The 23080-nt window shown below is 38.4% G+C and overlaps 1 protein-coding gene across 1 annotated transcript in view; it reads right to left on the bottom strand.

The window, feature by feature from the left end:
* Nucleotides 1-376: 376 nt before the first annotated feature.
* The window catches only part of TEX14 (testis expressed 14, intercellular bridge forming factor), a 27207-nt gene continuing 4503 nt past the window's right edge, over nt 377-23080 (bottom strand). Inside the window, exons 2-31 of the mRNA XM_026047895.1 lie at nt 22700-22814; nt 22239-22404; nt 21323-21459; nt 21058-21139; nt 20486-20616; nt 19936-20049; nt 19375-19498; nt 18868-19046; nt 18095-18246; nt 17807-17997; nt 17418-17568; nt 16100-17082; nt 14858-14964; nt 14032-14108; nt 13218-13481; nt 12690-12790; nt 12253-12372; nt 11826-11904; nt 11053-11143; nt 9938-10000; nt 8762-8889; nt 7891-8081; nt 6350-6401; nt 5850-5921; nt 5063-5140; nt 3993-4110; nt 3685-3780; nt 2595-2716; nt 1595-1658; nt 377-1408 (exon numbers count right to left, since the gene is read on the bottom strand). Coding sequence (XP_025903680.1) covers nt 1372-1408; nt 1595-1658; nt 2595-2716; nt 3685-3780; nt 3993-4110; nt 5063-5140; nt 5850-5921; nt 6350-6401; nt 7891-8081; nt 8762-8889; nt 9938-10000; nt 11053-11143; nt 11826-11904; nt 12253-12372; nt 12690-12790; nt 13218-13481; nt 14032-14108; nt 14858-14964; nt 16100-17082; nt 17418-17568; nt 17807-17997; nt 18095-18246; nt 18868-19046; nt 19375-19498; nt 19936-20049; nt 20486-20616; nt 21058-21139; nt 21323-21459; nt 22239-22404; nt 22700-22814 — 4385 coding nt within the window. The 3' untranslated portion in view covers nt 377-1371. The remainder of the gene's footprint in view (nt 1409-1594; nt 1659-2594; nt 2717-3684; nt 3781-3992; nt 4111-5062; nt 5141-5849; nt 5922-6349; nt 6402-7890; nt 8082-8761; nt 8890-9937; nt 10001-11052; nt 11144-11825; nt 11905-12252; nt 12373-12689; nt 12791-13217; nt 13482-14031; nt 14109-14857; nt 14965-16099; nt 17083-17417; nt 17569-17806; nt 17998-18094; nt 18247-18867; nt 19047-19374; nt 19499-19935; nt 20050-20485; nt 20617-21057; nt 21140-21322; nt 21460-22238; nt 22405-22699; nt 22815-23080) is intronic.

Raw genomic sequence — 23080 nt, 5'->3', positions numbered from 1 at the left:
GGGAAGGAGCCCTGCCCAGGCCACGAGCCCTGGGGAGAAAATACTAATTTCACTTACCCAGGCRGAACAGGGCAATGCACAAGTGCAAGGGCTGGTTCCCAGCTACTCACAGTGCCATTAAGTCGGGTTACAGAACTCAAGCTGTAACCTCCTCACTGCGGGTGCATCTGTTTTATCACAACTGAAGAAAACCCTGTTCTGTCAGTATGGAAGGACATTTATCTGCTCTTGAGATCTTTTGAGGAAAGCTCCCCCGGATCTGCCAGAGTTGGTGGCATCTTTGTTGGAGGAGCTTTGTATCAGTATCTGGCCATATATACAGTTTAATGGAAGGGATAAAACAAAGTAAAAAAAAGAAAAAAAAAAAAAAAAGAAAGAAAAAGAAACCCATACATGGCAAGATGGTAATCTCAAAACCTTTACCAGTACTGTTCAACCAAATGAGCTCATTTAGCACTTACAGATGCGCAGAATTTCTGTACATGAACAACAACATGCAGCACATGCCTACGCCACACGAAGGCAGCTCGGCTYCCCATGTTTGGTACCAAGGCACATCAGGAGAATCTTCAAGCTTCCTGTTCCAAAGTATCAGCCAGAAAAAGGGTTAAAACATGAAGCTGCTGTGCCCATCAGAAAGCCTCATCCAGAGTTATATCTTCAGATTAAGCCTAATAAAAGCACAGTTTGATTAAGCACACAGGCATCTTAATAAAACTAACCAGATTCTCTTTCTTTTGTCTGATATTTGTAGTGAATGTACTACTTAACTTGCAATCTTTGAATAACACCAGCATTTTCTCATTAACTTTTTGTACAGCAATTAGTCCCGTTAATCAGTCAAATCAGTTCAACTTCAGATTACAAAAGCACTCAGAAAAGAAAAAAACAAGAAATTACCTTGTTAAATTTAATGAGCAAGGAAAAAACATACACCATGTGGGCTGTAATACAGTATTCCACACCCCAGCACTGTGAAACTAAACAAGAACCTGAAGAGGAACAGCAGCCTGCAATCATTTTGTCCATWATACTGAAGACTGTGTAATGCAATAGAGCAAGAAATTCTTTTGCTTAGGAAAGCGTGCACCCACAGGAAAAAAAACATCCGGATTGCAAGGATGTTACGTTCAGAGAACAATTTAGTTTTGCAGTATTATGGATACTGTCTTTGATATGCTATGATAGCACAAAAATAAGAACTGCTTTACAAAGCAAAACATTGGACTCTTCTCTGTATTTGCTGCTGCAGTTAAAGAAGATCTGAGTATTACAACTGTTTGTGTGGCCAAAGGTTGCAGTTCAGCCTGTCAACTGCCCAAGTTGCAGTAAGCTGGTGATATATTAGAATTTATTCTCTGTCCATTTTCATCATGTAGGAGGGTTGCTCTGATCCAATACAATTACCCTGTAGGGGAAAAAACAAACAAACAAATGAGAGTTACATGGTTGGTTTCTTCTCATATCAACGCACGCGAGCTGAAGAGAATGGGATTTCACAGTGYCCTCCTGCCTCCCGGGCACAGAAACCAAGAGAGAACACACAAATATTCCCGTTTCTGCCAAAAGCCCAATTTAGCTCAAAGGAGCTCACCTGAACGCAGAAGGCCACGCTAGCTGAYGCCGTAAGCGGAATTTCTGATCCTCATGATGTGGGTCTACAAAAACATGTAAATTCAACAGGGAACCGAGAAGAAAAYAGAACCACGCAACACTTCAAAGAGAAAGCTCTGATTCTGGCTGTACATTAGCAGCATGAAGAATTATGTTTCCTTTGCTAATCCATTAAGTTGCATTTGTAATCAGAAACCAGCCTCAGTTCTGTTGCTCTATAAGGGGTATTACCCAAGACCCCCTTTGTGATGAGAAAATATTCTCTCTCTTCAAAGCTGAAGCCCAATCTTAATTCTCTAGAAGTATGATAGCAAAGGGGGCCATATCTGTTAATGCTGTGCAACCGCAATCCTCAAAATAGAAAGCGACTATCTTAATTTCTTCTTTTTTCTTTCCAGACAAAACACAAGCTCTTATGTATTTTTACAAAGCAGTTTTTAAGTGACAAATATTGATAAAAACGGAAACCTTTTACTTGAGCTGTCAAACACCAGTCAGGTTTTTTCTTTTTTTTTTTTTTTTTTTTTTTTTTTAAATCAGGTAGAGCACAGGAATCTTTATTTGTTATCTTGTTTCCTTCTATTATCCTTGAATCTTGCCACAACTCAGCTCCCCTATGGGCCAAAGATTTTCTCACTGATCATCCAAATTGGAAACTCTGGTCAGAAAGAGATGATCTTTCTCCTTTTTAACGAGTTGATCAGTAGGACTAAAATGCCAACTTATTTTTCATTTTTGTATCGATTCTTCAATTTTAGATGCTAATTTGTTCTTCCTGTCTTGACTAGCTTCCTGTCCAGAGTAGCCTCTTCTCTTAAAAGCAAGGGAAGAAATAGTACCCGAATGGCAAAGGAATCAGGRAAAAAACCAAAACTATTAAGAATCCTACTCTGTGCAAGCTCAATAAGTTCACTGCTAACAATATAACAAAAGAACTGCAGCCCAGCTAAGCATCTAGTAGCTTTATAGATGAATAGGACCTTCTGGACTCCTGGCAGAGCTTTCTGGCTCTCTGCTTTCTCCTCTTGTTCTGCATTCTTTTACTCCATTCTTTATTCCACCATCGCCTGGATCATTCCGTTTTGCAGYCCTTGAATAACAGAAATTTGTATTTCATCACAATCTTCTGTATTTGTCTTTAGAGAGACTGAATACAGAGCACTGAAACATAAGTCTCTGGAGATGGGAAATACCTTATTTTTATTTTTGCCCAGACCTATAATGGGCAACTTCACATACATGTGCACATACACATACCAAGACAATAGAAGTGCTTTACATTTGTATGCAGATTCCAATGATTCCTTGTGCACCAGTATTAAGTGAATATAATTTGACTGACCGTGAAACAGGCTTTTGATTGCATCTTTCCTGAACACGGCTCTGTACATATTGCAGGAATCTGCCTGTCCTACCAGTAAGATCCTCGTTATCATGACATTTGCCTTCTATGTTCAAAAAATATCTTATGCCAAACAGAAGACAATTTTGTGTTCCCTAGTAAGGCATCTCGTACTGACATAGTGTGGAGCTGTTCAGAGTTAATAGGTTCTGATCTTTGGTTCTCTTTAAAGGAGGAGGAGGGAGGAAAAAAAAAAAAGAAAGATATTTGGGACTTACACTTTTTTCCTTAAAAAGYGATGACTATATTATTTCTGTCGTTTTCTTCACTGCTTACTACCTACGTTGTTATGACAGAGTATGATTGCTCAAATTCTTCTCTAAAATCTTTTCTAAAGAGCTTTCATGATTCTGTTCTCTGAATATATGTTCTTCTTTCTTATTATCTCAAAAAATCCACCACTCTCACAAATTATCTCTAATTTCTGTAAAGATGATGCACTACCTTCCAAGTCGATTGGAAATGTTTGCTTTCCACCTACAGGAAATCATTTTAGCATACTATTATTTTCCCTCTCTATTTAGGACTAGGAGCTCAGTCTGATGCCTCCTGGGGAATTCCTGCTTTACTGCCTGCAGAGTGGCAGTCCATTTTCTAAAAATTCCCACACAGGTCTGTGCACAGAACATAAGATAAACTCAAAAACAAAGTATCAATTATCRACTAACCTAGAAGTGTGCACTTGAGGCCCTTCTTGTTTCTCCCCAGCTTCAGGAACCACGTGATGCATTCTTTCTAAAATATCATCCAGAGTAGAATGAGCCCTGTTGAATAAAAGATTTAAAATGCATGCTGACAAGTTTAATATTAGATATTTTGGAAGAAAGCACATGCACAATTAGAGTCCTTAACAGAGCTGACATTATAAACATGGAAACTTGACAAAATATACTGCAGCTATTATTCTAAAATTTTATAATTCATAGCCAAATACTCCTCGGAAACATCATCTTTATCATCCTCGTCGTTTTCATACCTTTCTGTTTCCTCCATTAGATTTAATGTCTCTTCAGTCCAGAAGCTATGATCTCTCTTCTCATTCTTCTTTGTTTCCTTTTTTGCCTCTCCATCATCTATCTTAATTTGATCGGAAACTATTAACACAGGAAAAGATTTTTTATTTTTATTTATACTAAAGAAAATGTGGGTTTATTTACTGCATTTGGGAAACTTTCAGTCTCTTGGAAAATTTCTCAGTTCTTCTTTCATCGATCATCTGATTTTCCACCAATTACATAAATTCGCACTAAGTTAGAAGTGGTCAACAGCAAGACCTAGAGAAATATTTTACTGTACCACATTTTTAGATTCACAGGAGTGAACATTTTGTTTCCTACTAAAATGTAGAAACTAATCTTTAATCTCTCCCCTTACGAACTTAGATCTTGGAGAAAAATCAAAAGAAAACCTGTGGATGCTAGTTTGTCACCCTATTTAGCAAAATCCAACAATATTCCCTCTCCCCACCGCCTGGACTTATCTCAGTAAATTCTGCTCCCTACAGCATGGGAATATATTCAGCCACCTTCTGCTAAGCTATGATAAGCAGGAAGCAGTAGGCTGTCACAAAAATGGAGTCTGAAATAGCTGTACTTTATGCAAATACAACAAAACCTCAGTGATTGAACAGCAAGCAAGAGAGGCTGCCGCATTCCTTAACACCTAAAAACAAGATACTCTTATGAATAAAGTCAAAGTAGCTTCTATCCTTTGGGTAACAACTTTAAATGGAAAAGATCTAACAAAGCTGCAGGATAACACAAACAAGTGCCAATATCATTCTCAAGAGACTATTCTATTTAGCTTTTGTACAAACTAACTCATGCTCTTCCACTTCACTTTCTTACTCACTGGAAACAGAGACAGGGCAGAGCCTCTGAAAAAAGATGCATTTTTTTGCTCCTCTAACATCACAYGCTGTCCATCCAAATGTCCCTCAAAAGCTTGTCACACAACTAAACATACAACTACCAGCATTAAAGTAATTCTGCAATAACGCAAAAGGTGTTTTTGCTTTATAACCTCTCAGGACTCCTGTCAACTAACCTTTTACTGGCACGCCACGGTCACGCAATGCCTCCTCTTCGAAATCTTGAGTGCTGCCATCTTGCTGCTTTAAATATTCTGAGAAAAAACAGCATGTTTCCTTACTGATCTAGATATTCTTTTAAAGTTGACTCCATACTATTTAAGGTACCATCTTTCTTTATCTATCCAAACCTAGGTGATCCTGACCACATTTCATTCACCAGATGACAGTCTCCACGTTCCTTGTTTTGGTGAATGAGGAAATAAAGAGACGAGAACATAGACCTGCATGCCCCTTTTCAAAACCAGCCCAAGACCTATATACACTTAATTATTCAAAAACATGGTGCTTGCTTAGGATGAGTTTTAGCTGAATAACCAAGGTAAATTTTTCTGAAACACACACTAGTAAACGTAATGAGTTTCACACTGCGTTCTGGTCTGACGATCTATGCAATTACAACAAGAAATGTAAATCACAAACTAAGCTCTGCAAAAAATACCTGACTAAAGCAGTTATCCAACCTGTTTTTTTTGTAAATAGATACGGAAAATTTTAGTCTACATYTAAAAACTAATTGCTGTGTGAAATGCAGGAACTTCAAAAATTAACTGATTATTGGGAGCCAGTTTAAGCTGTTGATGCCTGACTTTCTGATCACCGACCTGACTCTGACTAAACTGGAAGCTCTTACGTATTTTAGCAGTGAATGACTTGGGAGAAATCCTGACTGTACTGAAGGACAACCCTTGGCTTTAAACACGGCTGGCAAGCCTYGTCCCATTCAGGTAAAGTGCCTCTTACCAATTTCATCCAGCAGTTCTTGGGCTGGTGGAGGCAGCTCATCAATGAAGTAGTTAGATGCCTGTGAGAGCGCTGAGAGAGAAAATATCTAGTTAATTAACAGTGATTAATCCTTAATAACTGTAACATAAGTTTTGATTATGACAGCTTCTTACTGACATATTTAATTTATCAACCTTTCTGAACCTGGCTCATTCACATTTTACCAAATGTCCTTAAATAATTTCAAAACAGAAAACTAACCTACAGCTAAGACTTGCACATAAAGGTCTCAATCCTGAAATGCAAGTTTCAAGCCAGTAAAATTTATTTTTCACGTGAAGGCTGAGCAGACCTCAGCGTTCTCAGGTTTTAGGTTTTGTCTTTGCACCTGTATATAACAGTTTCTATTAATATACAATTATTGTACTGCTATTTCTACTTATAAAAGGAGATATCTGGGTGAAAAAATCAAGCTGTAAAAACTCTTTTAAAAGCTGAATGTTCACGTACAGACTTACCTGGTTGCTTCCTGGTGCTTCTCTCGGATGAAGCAATTACTGACAATCTCCTCTGTGCAAGACCATAGAGAATGAAACAATGTAAACCAAACTTTTTCAATCCTCTCCCTTAACATATTAAGTCCAAAACAGCAAGTCCTTAAGAAAAGAGCAAACAGCTTACTAATTTTTAATTCAAAAAGCTCTGTTTTCAGAAAATGAAAATAGAAGGAGCATCCAGATAAGTCAGACATTTCAAAAATACTGATAACTTTTCATGAGACTTTTTGCTTGAGGTACTGTTAGTGACATAACTTTAATCATTAAACAGTCTATGTGGAAAACTGGACCCGACACCCCAGAAGAGACAATTCTGACATCTCTTAAGATCCCACTTTCTGCTTTGAATCTTTAATATTAAAGTCAAGCACGCCCATGAAAGGCAAGAGATTCCCCCATAAATCAAGAATTCGTAATCAAAAGCAAATTTTGCTCACTGCTCTCCAAAGGAATCTGTTGCTTCACATATTTAATCTAAGATGAAATTTAGACAAGAAAGTGAAATAATCAAATATCTCCACAGCGCCAGTCAAGGCAGCAGAGTGTTTTTAATGGGCTTAACGAATGCCAGCAGTCTGCTGTGCAAGGTCAAAGACACTAAGCTGACCTGTCGACAGTGAATGTGGTTACTACTGTTCTGGATGAACAAACTCTAATTTCATCTTTAAATGACAGCCCCTCAATGAATAACAATAAGAAAGGCATAAAGGCAACTGTTTTATACATAAACAGCCTGGAAAGGCAGTTAAGATAACGTTGAGGCTCCAGAATATCTTCAGTTCCAAAAAGGTTATTGGAAATCGCTAGAGTGACCTTGGAAATAGTCGGCTCAAGAGAGGATTTTTTTGATGCAGCACAGTTGATAACATTATGCCAAGTCTGTGCATGTAATAAAAGGGACAAACTTAATCCCTTAATACAAGGGCTTTCTGAACATTTGCATGCATCCAACCCACCTTTATTACCAGGAGGCTTCCATCTGTAATTTTCTTCCTCAAGGAGTCACTGATTTACATGCTCACTTACCTTCCCCAACTAGAATTTTAAGAATTCCTCAGCTCCACACTGAAATTTACATATTTGATACGTGATATATGAACACAGGCATTTACTTTCAGTCAGATTTAACTCTCGCATCCACACAGTCAAAAAGCTATAGTTCACAAGCAGGTTGGACTGCTTCAGAAAAGCAACCTGCTGCTGATTCACCAGAAGACCATCTCCCCAAGCACCTTCTGTCCCCTCACCTCCCACCCCACCAATAAAAACAGAACTCTTCTTCTCAGTCAACTTGCTGACGCTTAATACCTTGCAGTTGCAAGACTACTATATCATGTGCAAGGCAACTGGCAGTTCATTATGGGCAATGGAAGCCAACACCAAAAGAATAACCAACATACTCATAATATTTCTGGGTTTTGTCTTGTACTTATTTTAGGGGAATATATTTTTTTAAGATTTTAAAAGTGTGGCTAGCATAAACGATTATTTTCTAGACTTACAGACWTCTTCAATCCAGAGGAGCAAGTTTCTGAAGAACTAGAGGTAATTTGAGTGYTCCTTCCTCCTTCACAGGCTGTAGTCAATTTGCTGGACACTGAAGAGGAAATCTCTTGAGAAACCCAAGAGGACGTATCCATTGCCATTTCATGATAGTGTCTGTATCTCTCACTGGCTACTAGAAGCTCTTCCTCTAAAATTAAAAAAGATGGCTAAGATTATATATATATATTTATATTTATTTTAGTAACTTAGTCACAACTGAATAGATGCAGAAGAAGCTTTGAATAACAGCTAATATAAACAGGAAACTAAAGAAATTTTATAACTGATCTCTTAGCAGATTTCTGCCTTGGGTTTCCATCTCTGACACTAATGGCTAAAGACTTCACCAATTAAAAACTTTTTACTATTCTACTGCACAAAGTGAATYGAAGTGCAAAGCACAAGGTAATTCATTACCCCTAAACAACACTTAAMAATTTCAAAAATTTTGACATCACTTTAGCCGCACTAAAAACGTACTAGGTATTTGTCTTGCTTTAAAATGTGAAACCCCTACATTTATCACTCCATATCAGCTTCAAATTCTAAGACAGCTTCTGATTTATGAAGGTTACTACAAGGTTAATTGTCAAGTAACTATTTTTCTGAGACTTTTCAGATACTGGCTTTTTTAGCTGTCTATAATAAATTCCCCTTTAGTTCTGTATGTCAGATTCCTTTTGACTAAACAGAGTTTTAGCTACAGCAATGCAACTATCATGGCCACAACAAAGACTTCAACAGTATATTGCTTCTTAGGATCACTTATTCCACGTCAGAAAGGTGAAGTCAGTTATTGGTTCTATTTCCCCTCCCCTCCGCAGCTACCTGAGCTCAGGGGAGTGCTGACGCTTGTCGGTGCATGACTTGCTCTGGGTGTCTTACAGTTCAGAGCTTTAGAGTAGCTCTCTTGCTCACAGGAAATACTTGACAAATCTTGAATATCTGTGAGTGATCTAAGGAATTGAAAGATACCTTGACAGTTAGAATATCTACTTCTTACACTTCTGAAATACAAAATTCTGCTCTTTTCAGGAACTTTAAATTTCACTTTGTTCAGTCTTGCCTAGCTTTTCAGCAGGAAGTTAGACATTCCTTTTGACAGCTTCTCATAGAATTTTTGGAAGGCTAAAGAACAGCATATTCAATGATCTTGCAGAGACAGAAAAAGTTAATTAACAGCTCTCCGTTCCGTTACGGAGCTTCCTCCTTTTAATAATTCTCTTATAAGAAGAAACTCAGTAAATTGCCTCCAAAGAGGACAAGGGCTTCWAATGGGAACCAGCAGGTACAGCACTATTTCCAAAGCCAAAGGAAGATCTCAAGACTTAATTAAAATTGAAGAGCTTTTAAATTAAGATTTACTAAATCTTAGGAGTCTTTTAAAGAATTAGGCAGCTAAAAGTAAAATGGCTAGATATCTACATTGGCAGTGATGTCTACTCAAAYTACAAATATTTTTTGAGCAGGTGCAGAAATACTAAGAAAAATAACATCTACTGCAGATATACCCTTATTTATACTTTTCTCATGTACTGATCATGTACTGTTATCAAATTAGTAAAATCCCAACTATCTGTAAAAAGAAACCAACTTTACTAGTAAAGTCAAACTTATTTTGCTAATTGTTCCTAAGAATCACAATCATCAGCCTATTTTTGTAATATTTATGTAACTAAACACTAGCAAGCTTTTAAAAATAATTTCTTCTATTTTGTACAGAAGAAACAAGGAATACTCACACTTAAACATGACGTTATACACTCAAATCATACTGAATGATTGCTTATGAGTATGAAAATATTTCAAACARGTAAGGTGTATGACTGCTCTTCTCTGTAAGTCTCTCTTCTTATGAAAAACATTATTTCAATACTTTAAACAGCACCCTGCCCTCTCAGTTTTGGTCTGTCACACATTCTCATTTTACATCAAAAGAAAACTTCTAGAATGATAACAAGCCAACTTGCTGCAGTTTCAGTAGGAAACAGTCTGTGGCCTTACACATCTTTCTCTCCGCATTCCTTCTGTGGCTCCTGTAGTATCACTTCTYGTGCTGCCTCCATGCTGCAATGAAGAAGGAGGGTGTCGGGGGAGGAAATATTAATTTCTCTTCTTGAAAAACTATGAAAATTAGGTTTTAAAGAGAAAAAAATACTAACTACATTCAAAGGACTACTTTTTCTCTGGGACTGACAAAATCCTAAAAACTTTTGCTTAAGGTCTTAGAAGGCAGGGAAAGGAAAGCTAGATAAAAAAGGTTGTTTTAAGCACATTACAGACTTGTAACCAGTACAGAGAATATGGGGGAAATTAGAAATATTACCCTTTACTATAAGATCAACTATTTACACTTGCTCCCTACCTTTGGTACTAGCAAGTCGGTCTCTCTAGAGTGACAGTAAGTACAGTTCTCACTCCCACTCTAGAGAAATGGAGCAACCGCTAATTCCAGGTAAAAAAGATGAGCGAAGGGGAGCTCTCAAGCAGCATGAAAACCACTGCTCAAAGGCTCTGTCTCTCTAAAGGAACAGAGAAATTTGGGGGTGATCCTGGTGACATCTCTAGGGACTGGGACAATATAAGATTCACAGAAATACTGGACATAATTCTCATGTTTGCCAGATAACRAGACTGCAAGGAGCCAAGCGTGGGGTAATATCATCTCTAGGCACACTGAGTAATCAGCCTTCCYGTGGCATGGAAAAGGCAGGATCTTCATGCCATTTGAGCTCTAATACCAAAGCAAACATCAAAATCTAAAACCAGTGACAGAAGTCCTAATTTGAATTATCTTTGCTCTGTTTAAGACTGTTGTATATCAGACTGTCGTATATTCAGGAAAAGGAACTGTAATATACATGACTTATTTTTTCCTATTTATCTCCCTCATTAGGCAGACAAAAAAATACTAAGCACAGTAGAAGACAAAGCCCCATGAGACTGGTGAAAGTCCTTTTAATATTTTCTTGCCAAGAAAATAGCATGCATAGTTCAACATTAAAAAACACCACTGGCATCCTATTTGAATATTAGATATATGAGCAGAATTAATAAAGAGAGCATATTTATAACCTAATTTATGCTTGAACTAGCAATGAAAATAATAGTCTTTCTACCTGGCTACAGGCATATGGCTAAGCTGATTCACTCCTAATGTGTTACTGCCAGAATTCTGTGCTGCTGTGCTGCAGAATAATATTTTTCCTCCTGAATACAAATAACAAATGTTCCCTGTTATTGGGTTTTGCAAGTACAAAAGAAAATGGCACAACTCATTGAACAGGAAATTACAACTTTATTGTATTTTTTAGTTCTTGTGACCTTTGTTGTTGTCAAGAGACAAACGCATTTTTAAAGACGTGTTTTCATAAACATACCGCAGCTGCCAGAGAGTCAACCACTGGAGCATTCGGGAACACTGCATTATTTACAAATTTGAGCTAAGACAAATAATAAATAGAAGAGATGAACAAGGCTGATCCTTGCATCATTTTGCACATACGTTGTCAGCTTTTACAATTCTGAAACTCAAGAGACTTCAAACAATACGACTATTAATATATAAAAACAAATCTGGTTGTTTCCAGCACCATAGCAACTTACATGAAAATGTTAAACAAAGGTTGCAAGCAGGGTCTTAGCTGAAACACAGCAAGTATATCATCACTGCGCTCAAACTGAGCGCCGTGCCCAAACCTCATCTTCCAAAATCCTGTGTGCACTGAAGTCTCATTAATATAATGGAGAATAAGAGACCAAGCAACCCTAAAGAATCTAGCTTCAGCCTTCTAAGAGGAAGGCTGCCGACGAAAATTTAAGTGCAACAAAAGATTTGTTCTTACTGACTCAAAAATTCTCTCAAAAGAAAGAGCACATTTAATAACAATACCTGATCCAGCATCACCAGGTTGCTGTGTCTGTGCATAGACTTCTTGATTATCTTCTAATTTACCGTCAGGAACTGAGGTCTGAAGGGGGAAAAGGGAAGCAAATTCAATTTGTCATAGGCAAGCTGTGAAGTGTAGAACAATTCCTATAGGATGATGTTCAAAGTTATCAGAAAGGAGGCATCAACAGATTTTAAAGAGCTGGCCACTGTGAGCTGCATCAATAAACAGCATGAATTGGTTTTAATAATCCATACAACTAGTTTCTGGTCTTCCTTAGAATATGAATACAGGTTGTTTTATGACTATAGCATCCTACACTGGACAGAACGAGAAAGAAAAGGCTGAGATTACCAGCAGCCTTCAACTTCCCTCAGCCTACTTCCGAAGTCCTTCACATAAATTTCATTCCCAGGCTGTGATTTTTACCTCTAGTTCTGAGTTTTCTTGAACAGTGGGAGGAAGGAAATAATCAGGATCAGGAGTCAAAAATTCTTCAGACACATCAGGAGATGAATCAGGGGAACGATGCAATTCCTTTGATGGCCCCTGTAAAAGATGCTATTATTTAAGAAGCTTTCTCTGCTCCCTAACAAAGAAGATGTATTTTAGTTAATAATGTTAAACATTACATCAAGCTGAAACAGTATTTAATTTGATCACTTTGTTTCAGTCCTAGTTCCTGCTAAGATTACCCTCGTGGTTAACAGAATCGAGGAGAACGGGGTTGTGGAAGGATTGCTGATCAGACTGCAACTGAAAAGTCAGCACTAGCTACTGTCTTCATAGTTCATTATGCAGAGACTAAGCTAAACTGCTTCACAGAAAACTAGCAGAAATCAGATTTCTTGAATTGCTATACATACGCTGGAGAGATTCTCGGCTTGTTGAGGAATGACTGGATTCTTTTGATGGGCCGTTCCAGAATCTGCTTGCTCATCTTTTGATGGTGACTGGCAACTTCTCCCTAGTATGTCACAACGGATGTAATTATTACGCTAAGAATATTGCAGACTGAGTGGTCAGGACCATTGATGGAATACCAATGAGAATAAAGACAGTAAAGCTACATGACCTAACAGGAACATGCTGTAATAAAGGCAGTAAAACACTCATTAATTTAGACASGTGAAGCTTTCCTTGTTCCTTTATCCACAACTATTATGAGGGCACTTATCTGCTACAGTGCTACAGAAAGAGTATCTTTTCAGTTCGACTGAAAGGAAAAAAATAAAGGAATAATTATATTCTTCAATGACTAACCCATTAATTTGCTTTGGGGTAAGGAAACACTTTTCTGGAAGAAAAGGTGGCCCATTACTGCAACACAATGATAGAAACCAAAATCGAGGGGGAGGTTGAGAGTGCAAATGTTCTTTTTTCTGCAGCCTTACCTCCAAAACTTTTGAATGCAGATTCCAAATCACTCTCCTCAGATTCAGATCTCCCCTCACCACTCAGATGCCAGACACATTCACCTGCCTTCCACCTGCCATCATTTTGCAAGTCTTGACTTTTTTGGACTCTGACAGTGACGTGTTGAAAGGCTTCCTTTACACTCTCACATTCACTTTCAGACGTATATTCACTGAGTGGATATGGAGAGATGAGTTCTAGTTGCCCTGAAGCCACTCTTCTGGCCATGTGTTTTACTTCAGCTACACAAAAGGAAAGAAGTTACCTCTCCACACAACAGAATTCAAACTGTCAAAACTATTTCATGGTGTTCACAGACTTGGAAATGGAAAGGTTATGGCTGATAGGTTTTTTTTTGTTGTTGTTTGTTTGTTTTTTAATCAACAGAAGAGCTAGATGCTTCTCTTAATGGAAGTTTATAATCTGCATAAGATGATGTGGTCAGGTCTTTATAGAAACAATTGCATTTGTAGGTTTTTTTTTTTTTTTTTTAAATACTTTTTCATGCTGTACTGCCACCCAGTGGTCACTGCTACACTACCCTCTCTGAACTACATGTTGTCCCTCCCTTACATCCTCAGAACAGGGTTGAAATCGTGATTATAAAGACTCCACACTCTGAATGAGCAAGACAGGATCCTACTCATGTTGTTTTCCTCCAGGAAATGCCTTATAGAGCTACAGCAGTTAAGGCATTTGGATCCTTAAGTAACAAGAACGTATGAAGTTTTAATACATCATCCTGCAAGCAACACTCCCTAACTATAGTGTTGAATTAACCAGTTTACTTACTCCTCCATTCTGCTTGCATCATTCTCTCCTCACTTATTTTGGTACTGTAAGTTTCAGCTGTTGATTTGGGACAGCACCTACAATGTTGTTAGGAAACAATTCACAAGTATATTGTGTTAAGTATTTGCAAGTCAGTAAAACACCAAGTTGTTTCAGTGTTAATTAAATGGCTCAGAGCATGGTTTAGCAAGACTATTTGCCACTCCCAGCGCCTAACATAGGGCCAGCCCTACAGCTATTAAAGTTCAAGTATTTCCACTTAGAATTGGATGAGGCTGCACATACAGAACGGATCCACCCTAACCAGTATCAGTATTATTTTAAACTTCCTTATCAGATTGCTCTTCTTCAGCATTGTCTCAGTTCAGGACCAACCTGCTTGATACCACCCTTTCAAAACCATGCACACTTCCATATATATTTGCACATGTCTGCTGATATACATACACATAAATATACATCTCTATATTAAAATAATTTAAACATTTAAAAATGATTTTAATACAGTGAGATATCATTGATCAAAGCAGTTTCCACCTCTGCCAATTCTAGTGCTTGGGTGGCGAGCAGAGATGTCTGGCAGAAAAGCATTTGTAGCCTGTCAGATCACGGCGCCTTCCCAGTAGCTGCCTTGTCGCAGCAGTTACCCTGTCAGCTCTGCGGCTGACAATGAGTCACAGCAGGGTCCTAATTGGACGAGTGGCTTTTTTGGCTTGCTGAGAATACATTCAATGTCATCTGTAACTCTGGATGTGTCCACTTTTGACAGTGGCTGTGGCGAGATGAGTCTGCTGGAATTACTCTTTTTGTGAATGTGAGAACTTACCACCTTTCTTCTTCAGTTCCACTTGCTGCAGGACGTGAATCACCCCCTTTCTGAGGCTGCAAGTTGAACTTTTTTTTGCATCGCCGAGTTACGCGTGGGAGTAGTTGCTGAAATGAGTCCAAGAAGCTGTGATTCAGCACACGTCAGGCACTCTTGTGGCAATTATTACTGGAGCTATGAGGCACACTAAGAACCTGACCGCGCAAACTGTATTCCCAAGGCTTTACTTCAGTGGCAGCACTCGTGGGAAAGGATGAYAGTTCCAGATCTTAACCCTGTAAAAACCCTGCTATAGGTATCTAGTAGGTTCATATATGTGCAATACAACTGTCACAACATGAGTTTACACAGGGAATGAATGAATCTAGACAATTCAAGATTATTCCCACAGCAAATATGTGCATAATTTTCTTTCTTTACCATTCTCTTTGGGCTAATCATGTTAACTACTTATATTCAAATAAAGAAAATGATCAAGAAGTTATTATGAAGCAATAGCTCTGGCTTCATAGCCAAGGATACCAGCTATAAAGCCAGGACTAAGCCTGGTCCTAACACCTTTTTTTCTGATTCCTTTTTCTCCCCATAGTCCCGTCTCCTTTTTAGCCTAAGACTTTTCTCCTTGCTAAGGCACTGTGCTAATTTCAGCTAAGGTCTAAAATTATTTTCTAAGGATCCAAGAAGAACAAGACTTATCAATGTACTGTGAATCAAAAAAACTGCAGATGGAGAAGAGAGAGCAAGGTCTTCTTATGTGGCTTTTTTTTTTTTTTTTTTTTTTTTAGGATAAATTGAAGCAATATGCATGTAATGATGTGTTCCGTGAATGGAAAATTGTGCACATTAGTGCGATTATCTGGACACAAAAATCCAAGGCCATTTTTTAAGTATAATTTGAACCGTTTCATGCCACGGACTATCAGTACAACAAGCAGGCATGAAGCTACTTTACTAGTTAGAGCAATCCATGACCATAAATAAAGCTGTAATGTATATATGAAAAGCAAAACAAAGCACCAGTATTTTGAAGAAACAAAAGTAGTGACACTACAGCTCCACTGAGCTGACCATTCTCTTTTCCATGAATGATGTGTCTGGCATACACATATTTTAAAAGGTAGAAGAGCTATAGATTCTGCCCTTGCTTCTGGACGGCATCCAGAATCATGTCTATTCACTACTACAATCTTACTAAAGAACCTGGCAGTGATAAATGCACAGTTGCCCTGCTCAATACTTTACCTTGTGATCTAGGTCCATTCGATCATCCAGGCTTAYGCCTGTGCTGAAGCTGAGTCTGTCTTCATTTCCAGTCTTATTCCTCTGATGAAAGCCCTTTTCCTGCTCATTCTGGATTGCCCATGTTCTCTCAGCTGCCTTTGGAATAGCCTGGAAATGATCCTCACCACGAATTTCTTGTGACTGACAYGTAATCAGTGGTGGAATATAGTTATTTGAAGGTGGACCTATAGCCTTCCATAAAAAAGCATTAACTTTGGAAAATGAGCTATTTGTATTTTGAGGAATGTCATCAGACAACCTGTTCCAGGATGTATCTAGAGATATCTGCTTGGAAGTCTCAATCATTTGGTTTTTCTGGAGCAGCTTCTTTTGTTTCTCAGCAGTCTCTAATATGTTCAGTTTCTCCTCTGTTCTGCACAGGGATCCTGACGCCTGCTGTAACATGCTCTGAGCAATCTTTAGATTGAGGACACATTTGCTGATGTGCTGCCCAATCTGGGATGAACTCATACTCATTCTTTTCCCTGCATCTCCTCCCACTTGCAATCGCTTGCACAGCTCAGACACTTCACTTAATCTTTCCTCCTCTTCTGCAATGTGCTCTGTACCTGACTCTGAAAAGCCACCTTCCTCATAAACTGGCTTTTCCTCATAGTGCCTTCTGGGGGATGCAWATATGTCTCTGAGCGTAGCCTTACCTTCCTTCTGCTGCTCTTTTTTATCCTTCAGATTATGACCTACCACAGTGCCTTCTTCCAGAAAGTCTTCATGCAATTCTGGGTAATTGGCAAAGATTTCATTAATTTCAAAGCTACAGAGGCTCTCATCCACATCACTGACACTGCAGGTCACCTGCAGCTCAGAAGCTACATCGTGATGGCCTTTCTCCTGTGCAGCTGGCTGTAGACTGGTTGGTATCTCAGCATCTACTAATGCCTCACACTCCTCACGAAAACCCGAGTRTCTTTGGGCAGCAGAATTGCCTTAAAAACAAAACAAAAACAAACAAGAAAAAAAGGTCCATCATCTCAGATTGCTTTCACTCATTTAGATCTCCATACAATTCAGTTATTTCGTGAGCAACATTTCATTCCCTCTATTGAAGACAACRTGCCTGCTCTTCAATTACTAATTACAGATATGGTCTCAAGTTTATATTAATAATTATGCTGCTAGCTAGAATCCAAATCTCGTGGCCTTCTGTTTTCAAAATGTCACAAAAATCTGTAAGCACTTGCACTTTAATTAAGATTAGACCCTCTTGCACTAAGGACCTGCTAAGTGAAGGAACATGACACCTCGCTGCAATGAAACGTACCCATCTCTGTTATCTCTTCTCCTTCCAATCCCAGTGTTCTTTTCTGGTAGTTAAAAGCTGACGCCAAACAGATGTTTATGTCAGCCAGGACAGCAGACCTTTGCGCTTTTGGTATTTCATCAGCATGACCAGTCTGTGACTCAGTCAAGTCCTGTAATACGAGAAATGCTATAAAATACAATTACATTTGACAAAACAGTGCCTCCAGCTTCTATTTTAAGGCAATTTGTCTCCATGGTCACAGAAGGACACTCCCAAGTTCAGATTTGAAACAAGAATTAATTCTTCCACCTAGATTTAAGCAGAACAGCCTAAATTGGAAGAGATGCTAATTCTGATTAACCAAATGCCATTTAAAAAGCACAAAAGGCTACAGTCCTGCAAGTTACCCTTAAGTCATTCTTCATCAAATACTGAATATCCTGGAGGTTCATGGAACGGTTCTTCTGCTTAGGTTCTAGMCCTGACTTTACAATATCATAATAGGGTTTTGGAAGTCTGACATCCGCTTCTAAATACTGTCCTGAACTCATGAGCTGTTTAATAACTGAGTCTTCACGACCATTCCAGGGAAGAGTTTCTGCAAGACATGTAACAGACCTTACTATTACAAAAAGAAAAGGCAGAGATATTCATTGGACTGCTCTAGGGATAGTAGTTTAAAACTACAGTTATACCTGTCAAGGCCTCCTGCATTACTGCACAGAAGCTATAAATATCTGATTTGACTGTGACAGCTTTTTCAAGGATTACTTCAGGAGAGCACCATTTATGTAGCTGGACTGGAACAGGAATACGAGTTAGATCACTGTGTTCTCCTCCATCTCTGCTGTACATATAAAGAAAACAGATATTGGGATACACATAAGACTCTGCTAGAAGTTATGTCTTTGGGAATTAAGCCTCTGAGTTTGTCACATTTTCTTTTTGTTTGAATTATTCCCATTCTCTCCACATTTATCAAAACGATGAATCTAGAAGGTCCAAAGCAGACCTACAAATACCCCCAGTATTTTCACATTAGTAAATACTGTATTTTGTCACTACGCAGCAGAGACCTCTGCTGGTGAAAGTAATATCTTTCAAAAATTTACACTCAAATCAAACAACATTTAGTAACATTTTTACTACCAAGCCTTTAAGATCTGGCCAGTGTGCTCAGAGCAGATGCAAAAGACAAGAACRTGCCCCCTAGTCTGTCAAATATTTTGCAGTGTATATTTATGTCTAGAAGCCGGCTTCCTCCCTCTCTATAAACTATTTTTTTTAATTATTGCTCATTTCACACTGAGCCATATATGTCAAAAACATGGTAGCCATAAATAACACTCAAGATTAATAAACTGATTTTGCAAGGATCTTACAAAAGACTTAAAATTAACATATGAATTAAGWCTATTAAGTCTGCTATCTTTGTCCCTTTTGCGGAAACAGTGAGGCAATTCTTTACCTCTCTATCATGTATTCCAAGTTGCATAACTTTGCCTCWCCACAAGAGACAATCTGAATAGCATAGGAGGTAACTGAACGGTGGATAAAGCCACGGGAGTGTAAAAAACGCAAAGTGTCATTAATTTGGAGTAGCAGATGTAAAATTGTCTCCATACGCAGCACAGGGAATTCCAAACGCTGAAAAAAAAAGGACAAAATTTCAAAGTTGGCATTGGAGATCATAAATTTTGATACAGTCAAAAAAATTGTACAGAGGAGACAAAGCAAGCAAATATTCAGCATACTGTAGTAAACAGTACMCTTGCTGAGTAATGCATATGTAATCAGGGTCAAATCAAAGAGTAATATCTTAAACAATAATTAAGAAAATAAATATTGAATAACTTAAAAAACATTCTGGAGTAGAATCAACTCATTGGAGAGATGTCAGGAAATTCTACTAACTTAGATGTCTGTATTCAACCCCTTAAAGAAGAAAAATTCCAGAAAAAAAGATTCCAGTTACCCGTTCATGGAGAATGCTGTAGAGAGAACCAAAGTTAACCCTCTCATAAACTAAGCGGGTTTTTTCCAAGTCACTAGACAGACAAACAGCCATCAACTGCAGCAAATGAGGATGACGAAGTTTACTGCAAAGGGAGAAGAAAAAGACTGTCAGGCAAACCCAGGGTTAAAGGACTGTCCTAGCCTTCTAGGGCTTTTTAGCAACATAACRTGAATGCATCCAACTTATTGTTAAAATACACAACATTATACAATGAAAYAGTTGGCTACAGGCACTTGGGAAGGAGTGCTTACTGCTGCTACTACAAGAACCTATAGATATGCAATCCAGGGAATGGACAATGCAGTATCCATACAGATGCAGAAGGGAATCTCATCTTTCCCCATAAGAGCCATTGCAGAGGGAAAGGAGAGAGGAAGAGACAGAGAAATGGAAGACAGTGTGTATTTCTCATTTAGAAAGAAACTGCAACCTTTCTCCTGAGGTTGTTCGCACTTCCTCACATCCCTGGAGAGACCCAAGCCCCAGGGGCACTTGTGGCAACTACAGATTCTTTCTTACCTGCTATATTCCTGCTCTGCAATGAGAAGATCTGCAAAGCGCAGTTTACTGCAGTTCTGATGGGGCTCAAAGCTGAGTTCCTTCACTGTAACTCTGCTGCCTCCCCACATTGAACTATAAGAAGAGTTTCCACAAGACACTTTTTACCTTTTTTTCCAGTTACAGGATCATTTTAAAATAATTCTGTAATTCCCACAGCTCAGATGCTGTTTCCTACCATTAGTAAGCAAGCAGTTATTTTGATGACCGAGCCAATAGGCATTTAGTCTTTCAATTAACAGTTCATTCTCATCCTGTTAAAGACGGTGTGTAGCAGGACAGGCTTCCTGTTCGAAGACACTACCTTCCCATGACCCAAGGCAAACAGTAACTCTCCAGGCCACTGTGACACAAGTCAGATCTTCGGGAGAATTAAATGACTGATGGGGAGGAGGGGAGGAGGGGGGGAGGGCTCAGGTTGCCCTTGCACTGTAGTTTTGAACAAATGGGCCATGAACACACATATCCAGAGGCTTGAGAGAAGCTAAATATCCTTTTGAGTCCCACTCACTTTGTCATGATCATGTATGGTCCAACATGGTAGGAAAATGTTGGTTCATCATCTGCCTGGACCACTTCTTTTTCCCCAATAATAGGGAGAGAGGCCAAGTATCCAAGATGTTTGCTGCCCGTAAGATAAAACTGAAACAAAACCAACGCATAATCAAGAAGGAATATGCAACASCTCCCAAGATCACATTCACCACAGACTCCCCGCAAACTTTAACACAATCACTGCAACGCAAGATTTAACTTTCATATTTTGGCAATGTTAAGATATCAATGTTTTAACTCTCTTGATGGTGAAATAAGGACAGCTCACACAGCCACAAGTAACACAGGTGAAATTTCACAGGAGAGTTTTTACCGTCCCAAAATGGCTCCCTCTGATAGGGCTCATTCATTGCTGAAGGCCTGAATATCTGGGCTTTTATTTTTCCTCCCCCCCTACCCSCCCCCCGGACCATTTCAGTAGGAATAAAGATGTACTAATAATTAAAAATAAAACAGGGTAATTGGTATGAAAAAAACATGACATTAGTACAGTTTTTCATATGAAAACTATTATCTATAGCATCTTACCTTCCCAAAACCAAAGCTGTAAATATTCCTGCCTGAATTAGCTCCACTTTTCAGAAATCTGCTAATAGGACTCTCAACATTCCTGAATATCAAGAACAAACATTGTACCAAAAAAAAAAAAAAAAAAAAAAAAAAAAAAAAAAAAAAAAAAAAAAAAAGAGAGAGAGAGAGAGAGAGAGAGAGACAAAAACATGTTAATATATTAAAATAAGGAACTTAAATTCCTTACAGTTCAGTTCCTCAGTACTTTAAATTAAATTCTTACCCTTGAACAAGAGCACCAAACCTGGACGGACTACAGATCAGTGCTTTCGATGAGTCAACCTTCCTGAGTAGATCGGAGGGAAAATTTTGAATGGCAGCTTGCATGTGTGATGTACAGCGCTGTATAAATTCCAACATCTATGGGGGGGGGGGAGGAAAACATTAACTCAGAACTGTAGGTTATTGTAAGAAATAAGCAGCAATTAAGGAATAAAAGTAACTTATTACTTGCAATATTTAATAGTAATTTCAGCCAATAGATACAATAGATACATAGAAAAACTTGGGAAAAAATCAATTTCATGAAAATGCAAAACAGCTAACTTCAAACAAAAAATGACTAATGCTTCAAAGACATGACAATTCACCCACTGAAAATTTTAACATTTTAGAAGACTATTATGACAACATTAAAGAGGAACATTATAATATCACAGTTTTAAACTGGTGTTTTACCATGCTACCATGATAACAAAAATGGCATTTTTATTTCTTGACAGTGATCACTTACAGCCCGAGGTACACAGAACCTATGAGAAGCTTTAAAATCTCTGATGGGTTTATTCCTCAGTTAGACATGTGTGCAAACAAGCTGCATACATCAGGGACTGAAAACCAAGGCCTGTTATTCTCCTCCTAGCACATTTCAGCATAGTAGACAAAAAGGTTACAGACCCAGACAGGCCCCTGCACCTTAGTAAAACTTCAGTTAATTGATCTGAACGAAAGGTATTCTTCAGAACACAGTGGTGTTAACATTAGAATAAATATTTAACATTTTTATAGTTAACATTAGAATAAATATTTAATATTTTTTCCACACACAAAACCTCAGTCATTTCTCCTGGAGATGCTGAAGTTTCTTCACAAGATGAATACGTGAACACATACCTAGCACATACACAATGTATATGTACCTGAGCACTACTTTCTTTTCCAGCTGACATTGCCCAGTATTGTGGATTTCTTCCGTCTTTGTCATGCACTCTCAGATCACCTCCTCCATCCAGCAGCTTGCTAAGAATCCACTGATTTCCTGAGAAGGCAGCTGCATGGACCGGGGTGCTTCCGTCATAGCAGCGACTGCAGAAGATGAACAGAGAAATGTTTCAGGCTACCCCTAGCACACTCACCTAGCATTGCCACTGGAGAAAAAAAAATCTGACCTAGAATGTGCTTGTACTCCCAAAAAACATTTATACGCTGAGGTAAGGAAAATTAAGCACCTATTTACCTCTGAGGATCTTGAGGCAAAATAGTAACAAGCATCTTAGGCAATTCTTTGCAGGGAAAAAAAAAAGTGCACTGCACTGACAAAAGCATCAAACGATGATACCAGTTTCAATTTAAGAATAGGAATGCATGCTTTCTACTTAACTGATTAGGGTCTGAGCCATAATCCAACAGCACATCCACTATTTTACCAAGACCTAACAATGCAGCAGTGAAGAGAGAGGTTTGGCCCAAGGAATTTCCTGCGTCGACAGAAACGCCTGCAAAGAGAGAGAAGAGTAGGAAAATCTTTGAGATTCTCATTTTCCTATAGAAGAAAAAAAAGGGAGGGGAGGGTGAAAGGGGTGTAGTGGATAATTAAGGCTAAAAATGAACACTATTTTGCTTTGGAAATACAAAAATAAAAGCACCTGTTTGCAAAGAAAACCATAGAGATAGCACAAGCAGAACAGATAGAAAATAAACCTACAATGCTGATAACAACAATGATCATGAACTTCTCTGTTTTTCAAACTTATAAAAATTA

The sequence above is a fragment of the Nothoprocta perdicaria genome, unplaced genomic scaffold (assembly GCF_003342845.1).
Source record: "Nothoprocta perdicaria isolate Ctin4 unplaced genomic scaffold, notPer1 scaffold_50, whole genome shotgun sequence".
NCBI lineage: Eukaryota > Metazoa > Chordata > Aves > Tinamiformes > Tinamidae > Nothoprocta > Nothoprocta perdicaria.
The sequence above is the reverse complement of the archived record's forward strand: the minus strand, read 5'-3'. Positions and strand labels throughout refer to the sequence as shown.